The sequence below is a fragment of the Plasmodium vivax genome, chromosome 13 (assembly GCF_000002415.2).
Source record: "Plasmodium vivax chromosome 13, whole genome shotgun sequence".
In the NCBI taxonomy this organism is placed as follows: Eukaryota; Apicomplexa; class Aconoidasida; order Haemosporida; family Plasmodiidae; genus Plasmodium; species Plasmodium vivax.
This window is the reverse complement of record NC_009918.1, coordinates 1,290,290-1,310,842: the sequence shown is the minus strand read 5'-3', so window position 1 is coordinate 1,310,842 and position 20,553 is coordinate 1,290,290. Positions and strand designations below refer to the sequence as shown.

The following is a 20,553-nucleotide window of genomic DNA, read 5'->3' as shown; positions in this document are numbered from 1 at the left end:
AAAATTGTCGCAAAGGCACACACAAACGTACATACGCACAAACGTGTATGTCTTTATATACACAGGTGCCCATGCGCTTTTTTGCAAAAAACTCCTAGCGATCCCCGCGGCGGCACTACTGAAAAATGGGTTCCCCCCCTTGGGAAGGCGTAAAATCGGGTTGCGCCTCTGAAGACGCAAGCATATATGTGTGCCCCTCGAGAAAGTTCCATATATTACTCGTCAGTGAAGTGGACTTAATTTTTTTTCCTCTTCTTTTTGACCACCCCCGAGTCGGACTGCTCACCTGCGTTGTTGTCATTTTCTTCCGCCCCCTCACCATCCTTTTTTTTTTTACTTTCACCATCGCTTACATTGAAAGAGGAGGTTCCCCCCACAGGGTTATTATTATCACCCCCCACATTCTTGGCATTTTCTTGCACCTCATTGTTACTGCCATCCGCGTTGAGCGTATAAATGGCCGTATCGCCAACCAGTTTGGGAACGTAACCTTCACTTTTGATCCAACTGAGTGGTGTTTTTTCATTTGGCTTTCCATGCTTATCAAGCAGACCGGCAAGAATTAATTTTTTTTTTTCCATAGATCTGGTACCAAACCCCCACTTCACATCGTAGGTATCTCTATCCATAATAACCCTCTTGGTGAGAGCAACAACACCATGGTCGACAGTGGCGATGACACTTGCAGTCATTTGGGCAATGGCCAAGGCAACTGCTTCACCTTTCGTCGTCATTAAAACAATTTCGGCGTACATATCAATATTATTGTCGAATCGTAAAACCCCAGGGATGGTCAATTTAGCTCCGTAGCAGATGGCATTCACGGCACTGTCCTTTATAACTATCCTGGGGAAGTTTATAAGAAGCTTCTCCAACGGGGTGATAATTCTCCTCAGGTAAGTTTCATCCCCAGTAGTATCATACACATGTTGGGCATCCAAAATGTCATGTAGCGTACACATATTATCATACTCTGTCATATTTCCAGATTTTACTCTCCTCAATTCTTGCATGTGTGCCCCTACTCCTAGGAGCAACCCTATATGCTCACACAACGTCCTTATGTAAGTTCCTGCTTGACACTTTACCCAAAATACACAGACGTTATTAGTATCATCATAATCTAACAGTTTCGAATCATAAATCGTTCGCACTCTTAATTGCCTTTTGACAGCACATATTAATGGGGGCCTTTGGAAAATAGCCCCATGGAAATTATTTAGTACTAGCTTTACTTCTTCAAGACTTTTGGGCTTAGAATGAAATTTACATACACATACGTATTCCTTTCCAGATTCCTGCTGTGATTTTACCAACCGGGTTGCTCTATTTAAACATACGAGTAATACACCCGTCACCTTGGGGTCTAAGGTACCACTGTGTCCTGTTTTTTCACACCTTAGGATTTTCCTTATCCAAGAAACGACTTCATGGGAGGAGGGGTTACTGGGTTTATCCAAATTGATGATCCCATATTTTAGGTACTCTTCTAAATTGCGCGAGTAGGGGGAGTTTCCCATTGGCAGGGGCGTGAAGTGGGAACTTCGGACGTTCAGTTTGTCATAGTTCCTTAGCAGGAGTGGCCAGTTGGATGTATCTATCACTGCTTCTTTTCTCTCCGGCTCGATTTGGCAGTTCGCCTTCCCCGCTGCGTCTCCCATGTTGGTTGGCATTACGGGTGGTGATACCTTTGCGGGGGTACGCAGATTTTCGGCAGATTGTCGGCGGAGCCTACGCGCGATTTAATGCTAAAAGGGGAAGTCAACCGCTTGCCCTTCAATTTTTCAGCAGGGGGCACAACTACACCGGCTTTCGTTTGTAGCACGTTCGCATTCTTTTCCCCAGGTTATGCTTCTCTCACCACAGTTGGGTTAACCTCCGTCGTGTTGTTATTGCGTTTCTTTTTTTTTTTCTTTTTAACGAATGGCGGATGCCTGATTTGATGACTCCCCTTCGTTGATCGCAACTACAAACTGTGGTTTGCAAAATGTTTTTTTTTTTTTTTTTTCCTTTTCGCTGGCAAATTTTTGCCGCATGTTTTGTTCGTCGTTTCGTCGTGCTACGGCGCAGCAGTAGCGGTTAGTGGCAACATGACAACAAAAGGGATAACAAAAGGGACAACAAAAGCGACGTATATAACAACTTAAATAGCGACTTCGCAACTCACAAATGAGTTAATTTCATTTTTGCGGTCTCCAGCATGTTCTGGGCGCACCCTTCAAAAATGCATATATAATAGCAGGGCTTCCCCGTTTGCAGCGCGTAAATAATTATTTTCTGCAGCGTTCCACGACCATTCCCCCCTGGGCGGTCACCGAGAAACAACATTCACTCCTCCAATGTAAATGGCCCAAAAGTGTATATGTATGTAACTATGTAAACATATGCGCTTGAAATGGCAAAATGCATATGCCTCGCCGCTACAGTGAAACAACGCCGCTTTTTCTTTCTTGCAAAAAAATGCAACATCGTTGGAGCGCCCGTGCAAAGGCCACCTTCGTGAACAGTATGAGCGAATTAGCTCAACGTGAAATATTAATTGATAAAACGGGTTTTGCATGCACGTATAAACGTACATATAATGGATACGTCTATACATCTGCGGTTACGCTGGGCGTTCTCCACTAGGCTGCTTATCTTATCTTCATTTTTTTTACAGCTTATTCGAAGCACACAAAATAAAGAAAATGGTGAAGGGGGGAAATACTCCGCCTTTTTCGTAGCGTGTATGTAGATTAGAACGACCGACGCAGCTGCCAAGCGGGTTGCAGCTTTTTTTTTTTTTTCCTATGACCGTTTATATACATTCTGGCGTAATGATACGTATGCATTATGTGGGCGCATGCATTTACATCCACTTGCTGACGCACCCTTCTCGATTTTTGCGCTTTTCCTCTTGAATGGGTCTTTCTCCCTTTTCCATTCATAAAGATTTTAAAAACAAGCGACGAATCGCTTCGTCATCAAAATTTTTTATTTAAAAAACAAAAAAAAAAAAAAAAAACAGGGGGAAATTTAATAAAAGGGGGAATAAAAAATGTGAATTAAAAAATAAATGTACGCTTTAAATAGCATCAAAATGGGGGAAAAAAAAAAGACGAAGAAAAGGAGAAAGCCTCTCTTCTCCTATGACTTCATGAATTCATAAGCGCTTCCTTTTGTAAACACGTCCTGAGTGTAGGCAGCTGTGTGAGGCTCCGTACCCAAGGGGGCGAAGAACGCACACGGCTGCTACAGGTGAATGTACACATAAACACATACACATAAATAATATACATACACATAAAAACATATACGTAGATATACACATACACGCAGCAAACCGCAGAGACGACAAAAATGACATGCGTTTTTTGAAAAGGAACAAATGTTCGGAAACAATACACAGTTGGGGCAAATGATTTTGCCACACAGGTATTTTTTTTGCCATGACAGTCAAACAAATTTTAAAGATAATGGCTACATTAAAAAAAAAAAAAAAAAAAAAAAAGTTTATAATATGCTCGCCTCTTCCCTTCAAAATTTAAAAATAAAAAAAAGGCCCCCTTTTTTCGGCGCGTTCAATTCGAGGTTCCTTCCTGTTTGTTCTGTTGTGGGGCGCGCGCGAAAGGGGTAAAATAAAGCCACCACATGTGACATAAATGTGTGCATGTACAAATCGTTAAGGCGCCTCTTCCATTGCACACAATACATTACTCAGCACATTGCGTCCTCCGTCCGATGGTTAACACCAGCTGAGCATCTACTACTCGCCACAGGATCGTTATTCTCCTCCCCAACCCGTTCAGTATGTACAAGCATATAGAGAAGCATATCCATCCGATCGAATAGGCACACATAACGCTTCTTACAGAGCGCGCTTTTCACTCCTGAGGAGTAAACTCGCTTGGCAAAAGTTTACACCTTTTTTTTTTTGCTCTACTGCTGCTGGTTATTGTTCATGTTGTTTTTATTATGATGATTCATTTTATATGGAGAGTTGGGAGAGATATATGGAGGCATATTGTTGGGCAGAACGCGAGGGGGCATATTGTTGCTGCACATGTCTCTTGCCTGGGCTGGGTTTAACAACATATTATTTTCATTTATACTCTTCCCGTCATGCGCCCTCATGTCTTTTACGTCAATTTTGCTCTGGGGAAGCGACTGCTGAAAGGAGTCGTAGGAAAAAAAGTGATCCGCGTTGTTCAGCTTGTTCAGGTTATTTGACATCTTCCTATTTATCATGTACAGCGCACTTTCGCTCAAGTTGCCGCCCATGGAGTTTCCCCCCATGCTGCTTCCTCCCATGTTGCTTCCCCCCATGGTGTTTCCGCCCATGTTGCTTCCCCCCATGTTGCTTCCCCCCATGTTGCTTCCGCCCAGGTTGCTCAACCCGCCCATGCTTCCTATGCTTCCCATGCCTCCCATACCTCCGCTCATGCTTCCTCCCATACTGCTGTTCAGATTTTCCTTCGAGAGAAGCTCATCGCCTTTGTTCAGTTGCTGCAAATTGTGCATGTTGGGCACGTGCGAATTTAGGGGAAAGCTAATTTGCCTCTGTTTGTTTTTCTTCTCGTTCTCTTCACTTAACATCATATTTTGTTTCATATTATACAGCTGGTGCAACTTCTGCTGAGACAGGGGGATCTTTTGCTGCAGCTGCTCCATATGTTTCTTCAACTCCTGCTGCTGGTACTGGAGCTTCTGCATTTGAATTTGCTGCAACTGTTGGGGGTGCAGTTGCTGTGGGTGTAGCTGTTGAGCGGTTATATGTTGGGGGCTCATCTGTTGGGGGTTCATTTGTTGGGGGTTCATTTGTTGGGGGTTCATCTGTTGGGGGTTCATCTGTTGGGGGTTCATTTGCTGTGGGTTCATTTGTTGGGGGCTCATTTGCTGTGGGTTCATTTGTTGGGGGCTCATTTGCTGTGGGTTCATCTGTTGGCTGCTCATCTGCTGAGGACTCATCTGTTGGGGGCTCATCTGCCCCGCATGCAAGTGCTGCTTCATCTGCTGCGCCTTCGGTGGTGACGGTCCCTGCTGCGAACTCATCTGCTGCGAATGCACCTGCTGCTGCATCTGGTGCACCTGGAACTGTTGCTGGGAGTGCAACTGCTGAAGCTGCTTCTGTATTTGCTCCTGCTGGAGTTTCTGAAGCAACTTCTGCTGCCTCACTTGATCATTCTGCATTAGGTTGTCAGGTGGGCACTGGTTATGCATTTCCTGAAATGCCCCTTGGGCTGGACTTGCCTGGTTTTCTTTCTCACTGTAAGCCTTCTGAAATAATTCCTGCTGCATTTTTTGCTGCTGTAACTTCTGCTGCAGTAGCTCCTGTTGTTGTTGTAGTAACTTCTGTTGAATAAGATCTTGTGATGGGAATATATTTTTCGGAGGCATCTTCTGAATGATGTTTTTTGGTAAGTTCCCCTTGGTGCCCATGTTTATCATATTCTGGCTGTTTACACTACTATCGCTAAATGGTTGCTTAACGCCTTTTCCCTTCATAGTTGGCGAGTGAAATGGGGATATATTCATGCTCTTGTTCCCATTTGGCGAGGCGACACTGCTGGTTGTGTGGCCAAAGATAGGCGCCGTCATGTTTGGCTGAGGCATGTTTGGCTGAGGCATGTTTGGTTGAGGCATGTTTGGCTGAGGCATGTTTGGCTGAGCCATGTTTGGTTGTGTCATCCCCGGGTGGGTCATACTTGGTTGATTCATGCCCAACTGGTTGCCGTTCATTTGATTCATTCCCATCTGGCTGCCGCTCGGCTGAGTCATGCCCATCTGGCTGCCGCTCGGCTGAGTCATGCCCATCTGGCTGCCGCTCGTCTGACTCATGCCCATCTGGCTGCCGCTCGGCTGGTTCGCAGCGGGCTGCTCCATAGCGGGCTTCCCCACTCCCTGCTGGTTCCCGTTTGGCGAATTACTTCCTTTCGAGGTCGCATTTAACTGATTCAGCACTTGGAGAATGAAGTTCATCTGGTTGACGTAGGAATTGACGCTTCCTCCCTGTTTCCTATTCGGCACGTTTGCGCTCTGGTACTTCACGCCGTTCACGTTGATGTTCTGCTGGTTCGGTTGACCTGGTTGACCTGGTTGACTTGGCTGATTTGGCTGACCCGGCTGACTGGGCTGGCTGAATCCCTGTGCATTCGATCCTTGGGGGCTCATGTTTGCGAGGCTGTTGGGGTCTCTTTCGCTGGCGCTAAAAATGTAATTGTTTTGGGGGTCGTTCATGTGCATGTGGGGCTGTTGCAGGGCGGACATTGCGCCGGCGTCGACAAAACCGACGCCACCGCTGTTGATGCCGCTGTTGATGCCGCTACCGATACCACTACCGATACCACTACCGATACCACTACTGATGGCATTACTAACGGCGCCGCCGCTACTACTATTCACGAAACTCGGCTGCGCTTTGAGGTTCTCTGGGATGGAGCCCTGCAGGTCGCTTTGGTGCTTCGCCTGCAGTATGCTCTGAAACACGTGCGAACTGCCATCTGCACCGGCCTTTAAGGCACCAGAGGAGAGGTTCCGCTTCTCATCATTGCCATCGCTCTTTACACTACTCAAATTTGAGCAACTCATATTTTTATTAAACGAATCATTCGAAAAATTCAACGGGTCAGTGCTGTCTAATTTGTTGCTGTTTATATTTACCAAGTTAGAAAGAGAGTGAACAGGGTGGTGCAGCAATGACCTTCCATTGTTTGGTGAGGTGTTACTCTGGCTGTGCATTACATTAGAGGGTACAAAATTAGGGTTCATATTTTGCAAATTCCCATGGCTATAATTAGCTCCTAAATTTGATCTGCTATTGTCACTACTTAGAGGATTCACATTTTGAATGCTGTTGCTAGGGTACCTTGCCATGGTAGGGTAATTATAATTTGCAATGGTATTACCTTTGTTGCTAACATCAAGAAAAAGTTTCTGGTCAGAACTTAACAGGTCTTGATTGTTCATCATTTGTTCGTGTAGAATTCTCGTTTTTGCATCCCCTTCTTGCATTACTGGTTGGTTCGCTCCATACCCTGCTGAGTAGTTACTTGGGGTTGCCGATTTGATGGAAAATGCGTCATCGTTTATTCTGCTTATTGAGGAGGAGGCGGATGGCCCCGGCACTGCAGTTGACCCGACCGCCCCTCCTCTTGCTTGATTTTCTTTATACATGGAGTACATTTTCTTTTCCGCGTTTAGGGCATTGTTGTTCATAGGGATTTGCGGCACTTGCGGGATTTGCGGCATCTGCTGAATCTGCTGCATCTGCTGCATCTTCTTGCCTGACCCGCTGGGCGCAACCTCCATTTGGCGCGAATTGGAGCTACTGCTCGGAAGGTTGTTCGCCGGCACATTCTTGGCACACAGCTCTGGGGGCTCGTACATGGCAGGCTTGCTGTGCGCAATTGGCGAAATTTGCGATGTTGGCGATAGTTGCGAGATCTGCCCCATCTGCCCGTTGCTGCCGTTGGGCGGTATGTACTTGCCGCTTTGCGAGGCGGCGTGCATGGGCGACGCGAATTTTTCCTCTTCACCGTTTGGCCGCGCGAACAGGGGCACCCCGCCGTTGCCGAGGCCGTTGTTGCTGAGGGTGTTGTTGCCGAGGCTGTTGTTACCGAAACCGTTGCTAACACCGCTAACTGCGCTAACTGCGCCAATTCCGCTGCCTGCGGTGTGCACCAGGGCGCTGTTCGAGCTGCCGTTCTTGGAGGTTCTGCCCCCCTTGGAGTTGTTGTTCTTCGCGCTGCCATTCCTGGAGGAGCTGTGCGCGCCGCCCGCACTTGAGATGGGCACCTGTACGTTCGTACTGATAAGAGGCGGGGTGTCCCCCTTGTTGACAAATTGGGGGTCTCCCCAATTCTGCATCTGTTGGTAGGAAAACGAAGAAGCATTCGATTTCATGCCTTCCGCGTTGGGTAAACCCTTGTTCCACTTCGCCGGAGACTGGTTAAGCATATAGTAATCCTGCACGGCATTGACTGGAGAACCTGTTTGGTTAATAAAGCACTTGTTCAAATTTTCCAGCGTCGCATTTTTACTTGGGGTGCCATTATATTTCGTGTTTACCAGCTTCTGTTTCTTGTTTGGGAAGCTGCCTGAGTCATGGCTTAGCACATGCTGTCCATTTGACATGTGAAGGGGCACCATCATGTCATTATTCATTGCACTGCTATGCATGCCGGGTACCTGTTCATCCGGTTGGCGATTCTTACTATCTACAGTGGCATCTCCTTCCAGGGGGGCAGCATATGCTGCCTCCTGGTCCCCTACAGCCAAGTTACCCACAGGTAGGCCATTTTTCAGGGGCACTTTTTCTAGTGCATTATTGGCATGGTAATTATTGCCATTTGATAAATAATTTAAAATGCTATTATTTTTAAATAGCTCTCGAGAAAAATTGGACACACTTATTGACGTTTTATACTTTGTTATTTTATTCGTCTTGGCTATATTTTTTATGGGTAGCGATTTCTGTCTGTTGCTTAGGAAGAACTCATTTTTGCTGAGGTTCTGCATCTGTTGGTCTACGCTGCTGGCTTCCTGGGAGGGGGCATTGAACGGGTTCGTGGGCGGCACGGGTGGTTGCTTCGTCTTGCCCGTGTCTTTAGTCGCGCTCGGTTCGTTAAGCGTGGGCAGACTGTCACTAGGAGCAAGTTTGCCGTTTTCGTTGGCATTATCTTTGCCGCTTTCCTTGCCGTTTTCCTTGCTGCCCCCCTTGGCGCTTCCCCGGCCGCCCCCCTTCCCAGTGCCTTTCCCGCCGCTCTTCCCAGCGCCCTTCGCGCTGCTCTTTCCCGCGTTCTTGGGGCCGCCCTTTCCCCCGTTCTTGGCGCCGCTCCTCGCGCCGTTCTTCGCGCCGTTCTTCCCATTGCTGCTAACACTGCCAGAGTTGGGATCGCCGTACATGCCGGTCTCACTGGGGGGCCCAATACCCTTTGCCGCTTCACTTTTCTGCTCATCCTCCTTCACCGTTTGGTACACGGGCATCTCGCTAAAAGCTGCAGGATTAACCAACTGGTCACTACCCGCTTCGCACATTTGGTGGTTCATCCTGATGTAGTCGTTTTCCCTTCCTGGTTCGTTAACTCCCATTTGACCATCCAGGGGTGCATCCAAATTCGCGCTGTTTATGTTACCCTGCATATGTATAATGCCGTGGTGATTGTCCCTATCCAGCTCTCCATTGCTCACCCCTGGGGGTGTCACGTTCGCATCGTCGTACACACCACTTCGCAAAAGAGCACTATGATTATCCTCATAATTGTTAACGTTGGACGGGGCGGTTGTGTGCTCCATTTTTATGCGTACTGGAATAGCTCCCGCGATGTCTGCACCGGTGTCATCCTTTTCGTTTCCTGCATGGTCTGGAACTTTTCCATGCTTATTAAGCAGCCACGGATTATGCTCTGGGAGGGGGTCTGTCCTCTCCTGCGTCTGTTTGTTCATCGGCGGGGCACTCTCATTCGCGTCATCACTCATACGGTCACTCTCCCTTTTCACTTTAACATTTGCTCCATTTGTTGCGCTCTTTCCGCTGAGTAATCCGTCCCTGTTGAGCACGAACTCTTCCTCCTTCTTCCCTTCGTACGTCTGGGCAAAGCACCTCTCCATCTTAACGACGTCCTCACATTCTTGCAAGTTATCATTAATAAATTTCGTGTACGCTTTTAACCTCGTCTCGGAGAGCAAGCTGTTCACCGCCTTACCATTTAGAGTCGGCAGCAAAGAGCTGTTCACCGGAAAATTCTTTAGCTTATCCAAAATGTAGTCAGCTAGCAAAATTTGTGAAATTAAATTTTTGCATTGGAACCTTTTTCTCACCTTCTTAATGTTAATCTTCTTCTTATCATCCACGTAGGGCACATAGTTCAGTATCTGTTGTGCAAAATCGTTAACAGTGTTGTAGGATTCATTCGGAGAGTAAATAAAAAATTCGTTCAGCTTGTAAATTTCGCTACTTTCAGAAGAGTTATTTAACTTCTTTATGCTTTTATTCTTTCTCCTTTTATCATATTCGATTATTTTTTTAATCAATTTTACAAACTCTTTGTCTATTTTCTCAGCACAGAACCCATTATTCATCACGGGTTCATTATTTGATACTTCACAGCTAGTTTCGTTATTTAGGGAGTCCAACAAATGGTCGTAGTACCCTACAACAGGTTTTATTTTGTTTAAAAAATTCTGAATGATTTTATAAAACTTTTTATTTTTAACCAGATAGTCATTTTTCAGTAGAGCCAAAAATTCGTTCACGTTTTTTTTATTACTACAAATGGAGTTGAGCCATTTTTTTAGGTTGGCAAAATTGGCCGATTCGCTTTCTCCCCCTATTTGTTTGTCATTGCTTGTTGTGGATGACCCCACGTTTGAGGTCACCGAGTGGTTGCCTAAGTTTGATGTGCACACGTCATCCTTACTGTCCACGTCGTGCAGAAGGGGTTCGTCTTCCCCATTGCACACCATTCGTTCGTTTTGCTCTTCCATCGGTTCGTTTCTCCCTTTGGGAAGTGCACAGTCACCCCCTGCATGGTTGTCACCCTCCTCCATTTTACCTCCATCCTTTTTCCTTTCCCCAAATGGGCACTCACTTTTCCTTTGGCTTTCCACCGATGGAGCATCTCCCTTCCGCTGCAGACAGTTCGAATCGTGCATTTGTGCCTCTTCCCCATTTGTGCCTTCCCCCGGGTTACGCTGCTGTCCCTCCAACAGGTGCTCATGCTGAGTTTCCACTTCGGGGCGATCATGTAATGGCCCCCCACTTGGAACTCCCCCTTCTTCCACTTGGCTATCCCCGCTTTGGTCACACTCGCGGTGCTCATCCTCCTTATCCCCTCCGAAGGGGCGCTTCCTCTTTATCATACCATTTTTCAAATGATCCGATTTGATGGAAGACAGTTCGTCCAGCTTCAGTGTTGTAGAATCATCCGCGTCACTGGAGCTGAAGAAGCTGTCCTTCCCACAGTCAGTGTCTTCCTCAGATGTTTCATCGGAGTGCCTAGAAATGTGCGATAATAAATTGTTAAAAAGGCTCTCCTTCTTGCTCGAATGGGAGAAAAAATTCGCGTTTCTAAAGAGAAGGGTGGTTTCATTTGATTCCTCCTCCGACTCGTTCATCCTGTAGAGGGTGTTTTGTTCGGTGGCGCAGCTGTTGCTCGGTTTGCTGCTCATTTGACTACTCTTTTTGCTACTCAATTTGCTGCTTATATTCTCTTTGCCGTTCAGAAGGGCGCTTCCTTTTGACAGCTGCTGCAATATTCCACTTAACAGTTCGCTTTTCCTCGGCTGGTCGAAGAGGGCAGACTCCTCCCCATTGGAATTTTTCCCCTCCGATTCTTCCACATCGTGATTGGGTTGGTCCTTTTTGGAGCCATTGCCTTCGTGGGGTTTTTCACCTCCGTTTTGCTTTTCCTCCAGTTGGAGGGAGCCCGTTAATGCTCTGCCTGGGTCACTTCCAAAACAGCCGCTCCCCAAACAGCCGCTCCCCAAACAGCCGCTCCCCACGCAGCCGCTCCCCATGCTGCCCGCCTTCTCCCGCTGCCTCTGCATCTCAATCTGTTCGCTCATATATCTGTTAAACGAGCCTATCAAGCTGTTCGCACTTTGGGGGGGAAATATGGACAAGAACTTCAGCCGTTTCGAACCCTTCTTCAGCTTTTTTTTGTTTTCTAAATAATTTTCCCCATGCAGGCTAGTCGTCTTAACATCCACGTAGCTGCTACCCAGGAAGAGAGAAAAGAACTTCTCCTTACACTCCTCCGCCGTCCTCGTCACTTCATACACGTGGTTAATTTTGTTGTACGAGGCGAGCGCTAGGGATATGATGTTCCAGTTAATGGAGTAAATGTAGCTTCCACTTAGGGGCACCTCGCCTATTGGCGGCATTGTCTTTCCTGCACGTCCCTCACTGTTATGTTCCTCGTGGGGGGTGAGGCCTCCCCCACAGGTGCTGTTACGATTACCATTGTTGTTACTTTCTTTCATGTGTAGCACTTCGGCGTGGTTTGCTCCACCCTGTTCTGCAGTAGTGCTATCCCCATTTTGCGCATCTCCCAGATGTATCCCGCTTCTGGAGGCCACTCCCAAATGATTCTTCGCAGCGGGGTTGTCAGCACTCCCCCCGAAAGGTTGCTGCTCACCGGTATGTGCCCCCGCGTGCGTCCAGTCGGCATTCACATAATTCATATACGTCTTTGTAAGGATGAGGAGAAAATTTACCTCGTCGCTGGCCCACTCTCCCTTCGTGTCCTTCCACGTTTTTAAATTCTGTTCCGCCTGTTCCTCCGTGGGAGTGGATCCTTCCTTGCCTTCTTTCACTCGAGAGTGGAGTCCCTCCTCAGCGAGTTGATTGTTCTTAATGCCGCCATCATCCTTCACCCCTGCCTTTTTAGCTCCCCCTTTTCCGTGGTCATCCTTTTTGGAGGAATCCAAATGGCGGTCATTTTCCTCTGCACCTTTACCCTCATTATTCAACGATGACGCATTTTCTACCTCCGCATTTGTTGGCGGTTGCTCGCTTGTTTTACACTTTTCGTTCTCCAGTACGGCCTCCACTGTCTTATCATCTTCCGCTTTGTTTAACCTTCGCTTGGGGGTCCTTTTCTTGGCTGAGGGAACGTCTGAAAAATCTCTTTTCCGTTTTTTCTTTTCCTTTATCATTTGTTTTTTTAAAACATAGGGAGAGTTTTTCAAATAGAACAGGTACAGAAAGAAGGTGTATTCGTCATACTCTGTCATGTTCAGTAGCGGCAGGCGAATGTCATTATTGGCGTTGTTAATATATTCTAATTCGAATGGGTAGGTTCTTCCCCCACATAACTCCATATTATTCATGTACATGCTGACATTTTTTTGTTTTATTTCATTTAGATATGCTCTCATGTTTTGTTCTGGTATGGTATTACCACCTCCTTCTTTACCCATTATGCTGTCGGACGCGGAATACGGAATGACGAGGAGGTCGTTGACGTCCACGCTGTTCAGGGGAGTGGTGGTCATGGTTACCATGTTGCTATTCATATGCCTCATCTCATCGTAGTGATCCATGTGATTCATATGGCCGGCGTAGTCGTTTACGTTTACCCTTCTCGCATCATCGAAATCGTCTCCATCGCCCATATGCTGATAATCGATATGGTTCCTGGCATACTCCCTGTAGACTTCCTCATCGTATTCCCCTATTTCGCTCTTGCTTTCCTTTTTTACAATTTCGAGCTTGATCGTTGTGTTATGCTTCGCAGAGTTCTTCCGTTTGGCCTCTTCCACCTGCTGTAGTTGCTCTCCCTGATCGGCGACATCACCGCAAATGTTGCTATCACTCGTTTTTTTTTTTCTCTTTTTTTTCTCATGTTTGGTGTAACCCACTTCGTCAATAGCCTCGTTTTGCCTTAACATCAGTTTGGCCTTTCCTCCAAAAGGGGCCGTCGACCCCTCCTCCTCATCGGAGTACATACCATGACCATCATTAATTAAATTTTCATTGTTATAAAAAATATTTTCATTCACTTCCATTAGCGAAATGCTCATGAAGAGCAAGCAGTAAATATACAGATGGTTACTCAAATCTAGGTAGTCTGTGCTACACAAATAGTAGTCCCCATAATCGTCATTATAATGGTAGGCACTCCTGTAGGTGTATTCCTCCATCCTATAGTTTTCACAATAATCAATCCCCCTCCTGCTATGGGGCTCGTGTTTGCCTAGCAGCTCCCTGCTTACATTTTCCTCGAAGAGCATAAGACGCTGATCGTAATTTTGGTACGCCTCTACGATCTTTTCATCTATCTGGGGGCTGCTCGGGGGTGGCCGCTCTGCGTCCGCGTCGATTTTCCCTTTGCAGATGCTTCCCTCGGCGATGCCTCCCTTGGCGATGCCTCCTATGCCGCGCGCCTCCCTTTTATTCATAAAGTTGAACGAAAACACGCTGCGCGCCATGCTTAGAATGCCACTGGCGCTGGAGTCCTTCAAGGGGCCGCCACATTTGTCACCCCGTTCACCGTCTTCCACGGCCTGGCTAGCCAACTGCTCACCATTGGCCGAAGCGAAGGGGTTCACTTCAACGCCAGTGAAAGGACTACTTCCTTCCATTTTAAAATTCTTCCTAACGGATTTAAAAAAATCCCTCTTGAGCAAGTTTTTATTTTTCACCTTATGGTCCACATCCACGGGCACTAAGTCAGGCCTCACCTCGTTTAGAATGAAAAACCAAAACATCTTAATGTCATTCGATATCTGCGAAGAAATAAAATGTTTGTCATTTTTCTTTCTGTCTTCAACGTGATTATTCATTTGATAGCTAAATCGTTTGCACACATTTTTCTTCCACCTTTTTTCTTCATAATAATCGATGCTCATCCACATCATTTCTCTAAGCATAAAATTGTGGTGTGATTGGAAGCTGCTCACTGGCTCCGCTGGCTTGTACACTCTTCCATTTTTTACAAGTTTATAGGCATTTTCTGCGATTAGCAGGTTCATTGAATATTTATCATTTTTTTCACTAGCTCCGTTTTTCTTCCCTGTTTTGTTTGCCTTTTTCCGCTTAACCGTTTCTTTCTTTTCGTTGTTCAACAGGGGGGGGGTCTCGTTATTCACCGACGCGCTGTCATCCTTCCCCGCGGCGGCTTGGTTCGGCGGCCCGCCGCCTGCGCTGTCGCCTTTGCTTTTGCTTCTGTTCTTCCCCTTTTCGCTCCTCCTCCTCTTGGCGTTGCCGTCGGCGTTGGGGGGTCCGTTTGTGGTTCCGTTTGCGGTTCCGTTTGCCGTTCCGTTTGAGGTTCCATTTGAAGTTCCATTTGAGGCTCCGTTGGACACTCCGTTGGGTGCCCCGTTAGGCGCTTCTTTCGCGCCTTCACTCGAATTGGCTTTGCCGCTCCCGCTTCCAGCACCGCCCCCACTATCCTTTTCACTGTTAGCATTATCCCCGTTGGCGCCGCTGCCCTTCTTCCCGCTCTCCTTCGCCTCGTCGTTCTTCTCCCCCTTATCATCGGCGTGCCTCTTCTTGTTGTTCTTTTCGTCATCGTTGTCGTCTCCGTTGCCGCTGCTTCGACCGCCGCTGTCTCCGCTTTTGCCACCTTGGCCGCTATCACCACTTTTGCCTCCTTGGCCACCGTCACCGCGTTTGCCGCCGTGACCGCCGTCACCACGTTTGCTGCTTTGACCGCCTTCACCGCGTTTGCTACCTTGGCTGCTACCACCTCGTTTGCCGCTTTTCTCGCCTTTCCCATTATCTTCTGTTTTCCCCTTGTTGCCACTCCCCCCTGGGCATTTCCTCATCGCGGAATTACCCGCATCCCCGCAGGCACTGCTGCTGCAGTTGGCCCCCCTTAGCTCCACACGTTGTATTTTCACGTGCGCATATTTGGCGGGAAAAATATCATAACATTTGAGTAACAAAAGGGACACCTTCATTTTGTTTTTGATAAAATTGAAGCGACGTTTTCGCTCAATGAGGGGTTCCGATCTGGGCAGGAGTTCCCTGGCCCTCGACACGGTCATTTGGACGGGGTTTTCCGGGCCACTCGCCCGATTCGCAGTTTCATTTGCCCGCTTCGCAGCTTCGTTCGTCCGCTTTGCCGCTTCGTTTGCCCGTTTTGCAGCTTCGTTTGCCCCTTTCGCCGCCCCACTCACCCTGCTCTCGCGTACCCTGCGCACATTCGCGAGCGGCCTCTCCGCCATCACGGAGAGAGCTTCCCCCCTGCGACGTATAAACTTACGTTTGGAAACTTCCCTCCCTCTGTGCTTTCCCATCATGAGCACATTTGGGCGAAATTTCACTCTCCGATTTCGCGAAGGGGATGAATATTTCTTTTTGCAAAATTGCTTTGCACTTAACTGGAGGTTGCTGATAAACGCGCGTCCAAAATTGCTGGTGCAATTTCTTCTTTTTTTTAAAATGTGGTGGGCACGCTTTCCTGAGTTTTTAAAACGTTTTCTATTCAAAGGAGGGGGCAGAATTGGGAGGAAAACTGCAGAATCAATTTTATCGGATGTGTAGGAGGAAAAAACTGAGGGCTTGCTCCAAAATGGGGGAAGAAAAAATTTAAAACGTTTTGCATGACACTCTTGTGCCACCTCTGGCAAACTTAAAAATATCTCGAGTAGTATCGGTGTGCTGAATTTGAACCCGTCCGGGTAGTTAATTGATGAGCTTTTACTAACCCATGGAATGAATGCCCTCCTTCGATCACACTCTGATGCAACTCTTGACTTAAAACATAAATCGAAAGTGACAAAAAAATGATGTCTCTTTAACTTTTTAAGAATTATTTTTAAAACATGAAAAGGGGTAATCAAAAAGGTTTCTCCCCAATCGCAGGATTCTTTCATAAGAACTGCGCAATGGGTAACGGGCTTGTAAAAATCGCTTACCGTTTCGGTAAAGCGAGGGGGGGTTGGCACCATGACGTATATCTTTAACATTTTTTGCACCACCCGGTGGAAAGAAATAGGGGAGTCCCCTCTTTTATCCTCTTCGGCGAAGACGCCTTCACTTAAATGGTTGAACGGGCTATGCGAAACAGCATCATGTGGTTCTTCAAATTCGTCAGAAGATTCACCAACATGGTCTTCATTTTTTCCATTTACCTCTACATTGAGGTACTCTCCATTTCTGGCACAGGTATAAACCCCATTTGGGTGAATGGCGATACCCCTCTTGAAAGCATTAAACCTGGTTTGCTCGTGAAATGTACATTTTTTACTATTCTTTTTATATATGCTTCTCTTTGTGTATGTTCCCTTGCTGCTTACCAGAAGGGGGGAGGCCACTTGAATTCGTCCCCTTCCAACTGCGCGGCTTCTGCTGGGTACATTGGCTGCGGATGTATCCTCATCATTACTTCGCCTACTAGTGCAGGAGTTGTTTCCTCCACTCCCTTTAGGACTCTCATCCGTGTACACATGGCTAGCGCATCCACGGTAGCGTATTCTCCTTCGTTCTTCGTCTCCCCTGTTTGGAGCGTCCACCTTTCTCGCTAACGTAAAAGCGGACTTCTCAACGGGGGCAAATTTATCTATAGAGAATTTGCTTGAAACAAAATCGACGTGGTAATCATTTTTTTTTACCACTTTTGTGCGTTTATTATTTTCCATTCGGTGGCAGTCACTCATGTGTCCCCTTCCTGCCGATCGGTCTAATTGGCCAGCATCAACCTGCTTGTCTTTTTTTTCTTCCCCTTCCGTCCGCATGGCATGCCTGCATGTGGCTTTACATTCCCCGCATGCCTTGCTTACCATGTAGAGTCTGCACTTCTTGGCCACATAAGCCGAGCATTCGCACAACAGCAAAAAGGACAGTTTCCTCAAGCTGGTTATGTACATGTAAACGGAGAGGTATATTTTTAAGCAGAGCCAGGTCGTTATGCGCTGCACCATTTGCAGGTCCGGGGGCCTCGTCCGAGAAACGGCGCCTCTATAATTTGTGCACTCTGCGCGATATGCATAATGTGCATGATTTGCGTGATCTGCGTGATGTGCTTGATCGGCGTAATGTGCACCATCTGCGTGATGCGCGTGTTTTGCCAAGTTGGGAAGCCGCCTGACCAAAATTAAGCTCCTCTCCGAATGGGCCATTATTACACAGGTGCTTCCTTCCCGGGGAACATCCCCCCTAGGGGCCCTTTTAACCTCGTCAACAGGGTAAATACCAGGCTGCAAAACGCACCTGCTGTCGCCATTAGTGCTGCAATGCCTATATCTATTTACAACCTGTTCATTAAAATTGATTATGTCTTGCGCATTATTCATGGTGTTTGGATATATGTCCGTTTTAGCTTTCCTAAATAATGCATCCGCTGGTTTTCTTTTAACTTTGTGTGTTGCTTATTTTTGTTTGATTGAACATTTTTTTTGCCTTTTGATTTTTGCCTTTTGTTTTTTGCTTTTGGATTTTTTCCTGTTTCTTTTTCCTTTCTTTTTCCTTTTCCTTTTCCCTTTCTTTTTCCTATTTCTTTTCCTTTCCCTTTTCCCTTTTTTATTTGTAAACTTTGTTCAAAGGGTTATTTTCCCTATTCGCATATTCCTCGCTTTTTTTTTTTTTTATTTAATTTTTTTAATTTACTTAATTTTTTATATCTTTCGATGGCATAATTTTTGGCATTCTTTAAAACTTGAGTAATTTCCGTTTTTTGGATGAGTATTTTATGCGTACGTAGGGGTTAAGATGGCAGGCATGAGAGAGGCATAAAATGCGCCGCATCCATCATACGCTACATCATACGCCGCATCATACGAGTATGCAAAATTGTACTGATTGCATATGGGGGGGGGGGTTTGCATAAATAGGTATCATGCGTACATATATACACGGCATTATATAGTACATGTACGTATATTATTATACGCATATGTGCTCACTTTTGGAGTAAAAATAAAGGAAGAAAAATTACATTCATCACATTCTCACGCATCATATAGTTCTTTTATGAGGTAAGGAATATAATGCAAAAGTACTCACAAAAGGCGCAATTATTTTAAAAAAATAAAAAATAAAAAGTGTTACAAAAAAAAAAAAAAAAAAGTGTTAAGAAAAAAAAAGGGAAAAAATTTTGGGCAAAGAAGGGTTATTAAAAAAGGGGCTACGAAAAAAAAAAAAAATAAAAATAAAATATTATTGAAAAAATTATTTCAAAAGAGTGGTGAAATGTTAAAAAAAAAAGAAAAGAAACGAATTTAAATGCTTAAAGTGGATGTTTAAGCATTTCCATGTTGCCTTAAAAATGTTTTGAAGTCACAAATTAAGCATTACTGCCACATTTTTAACAATGTGAAGAGGGCGAATGGTTATGTACGAGTGGGATTTTATTTTCTGCAAGTCGCGTTTGTCTACGCGCGTAAATGTTTGGCAAAATTAAGCCTTGTTTAGACTCCACCCCCTTTTTCGCGTTGTGCGGTTATTATGCGGTTGTTATGTGCTTACTTTGTGTTTACTTTGCGCTTTTTGCCGCATTTGGCACTTTTTTTTTTACCTGTTTGTGGTTCACTTTTGCGGTTCACTTTTTCCGCTCAAATTTGCCGCACAGATTTGCCGTTCAACTTTGCCTCTCCCCCCCCGCCTTCTCCAAAACGCTATTTCGCTTATCGATGCGCACACCGCAAAGCGTTGCAACCTGCGTTACATTATTACCAATGCAACACATTTGCGCTCTGCTTCCAAGAGCTGCATAAATGGTTACACGCGTTCTTTCGGAAGTGGTACCACGGGTAATGTTATACGTGGTACACCATGTGCAAACAGGATGATTCCAAAGCGAACGCGGGGAGGTACCCGTAGCATATGTACACATCACTGCACAAATTATGTGGTTTCACTTGTTCGCTCGTTTTTCTGTGTCCCTTTCCCTTTGCAACAGTTTTTACAGCTGACCAAAAGGAGCAGTTTAAAAATGCTGAGCACTGTCCGCTATAGTTTGTGCGAGTTGCCCAGCGCACCATTCCCAGTGCGGGTTGTTAAAGCTGCATTATACTTTGCCTTTTCTCGTTCGTCTCACGGTAAAAGGACACTTGCATTGTTCCTACTGTAGCAGATTAATAGTCACTGTAAAAAAAAAAAAAAAAAAAAATACAGCAGATTGTACACTACTTGGATGTTTGTTAAAAATTATTGCAAACATGTACTACCTACATGATGATAAAAAAAAAAATATATATTTCCAACTGCTAACATTGCGTGGTAAAATTAACTGCTTACATTTCCGATGTGGCAAATACGTACGCGCTATTTCCATTTTTTGCATAAGACTTTAAACGCTCTATTTTTAGCGGTGACTCGTCAGTCTCACCCGTAACGTTCACCTTTATCAAGTGTCCTAAGCGCGTTAAATTGACACGTGTATCTCTGTGCGCTTGTATAAAGTTACCTTTTTTTTTTTATCCCCTCGATGTGCAAGCGGGCATGCGTCAGTCCCAATTTTACTTTTTGGCCTTTTAAAAAAATTTCAAAACGTGTAGACAAGCAATTTTGTGTGGAAATAAAAACAAAAAAGGGACATGCTTTAAATTCTTCCGTCTACGTAGGCTTCACTATTGTGTACCCAAATATTTCGATGACAACGTACTCAAATGTATGAATTCTTTTATGTTCAAAAAAAATATAGCATTGTATGCTCGCATTAATCCTTGCGCGCAGTGATGTGTGCCGTTTGCTTCGGGTTATTTTATCGCCCCTTTTTGCTATTTTTTTTTTGTTTTTTTTCTTTACCTTGTGGAGAAAAAATAGGAAAAGAAAAAAAAGGTGTGATAAACCTTCGGCTTATTTCTTCACGTGCACATAAACATTCACAGCATATTAAGTGCAAATTTTTTTTTTTTTTTTCGCGAAATGTGCAGTAGTGGAACATTTTGGCTAGCTGCGATATTACATTGCTCAAAGGGGGGAAAAGGGACACGCGCAAAAAAAAGAAAAATTGTATAACGAAAAAGTGCGAAACGAAAAAGCGCAAATGCGTATGAGTGTAGGCGCGAAATGCAAAACCATCGACTAAATCTCCCCCACACGCGAGGACTGAGCCGCGCCCCCTTCGCTTTTATGTGTAAAAAAAAAATTATCAAACGTTAGGCAGTTCCTCAATTACACACTCG

General features: G+C 45.6%; 2 protein-coding genes across 2 annotated transcripts; both read right to left on the bottom strand.

Moving 5' to 3' along the window:
- Positions 1-99: 99 nt before the first annotated feature.
- PVX_085575 (tRNA pseudouridine synthase, putative) lies at positions 100-2,220 on the bottom strand. Its single transcript, XM_001616728.1, has one exon. It carries the CDS (start codon positions 1,671-1,673, stop codon positions 237-239), a length of 1,437 nt encoding a protein of 478 aa, XP_001616778.1. The 5' UTR covers positions 1,674-2,220; the 3' UTR covers positions 100-236.
- A 1,698-nt stretch (positions 2,221-3,918) lies between these two features.
- PVX_085570 (hypothetical protein, conserved) lies at positions 3,919-17,721 on the bottom strand (the record flags this gene model as incomplete). Its single annotated transcript, XM_001616727.1, has 2 exons — positions 3,919-4,707; positions 5,047-17,721. 2 exons carry the CDS (start codon positions 17,719-17,721, stop codon positions 3,919-3,921), a joined length of 13,464 nt encoding a protein of 4,487 aa, XP_001616777.1.
- Positions 17,722-20,553: the final 2,832 nt, after the last annotated feature.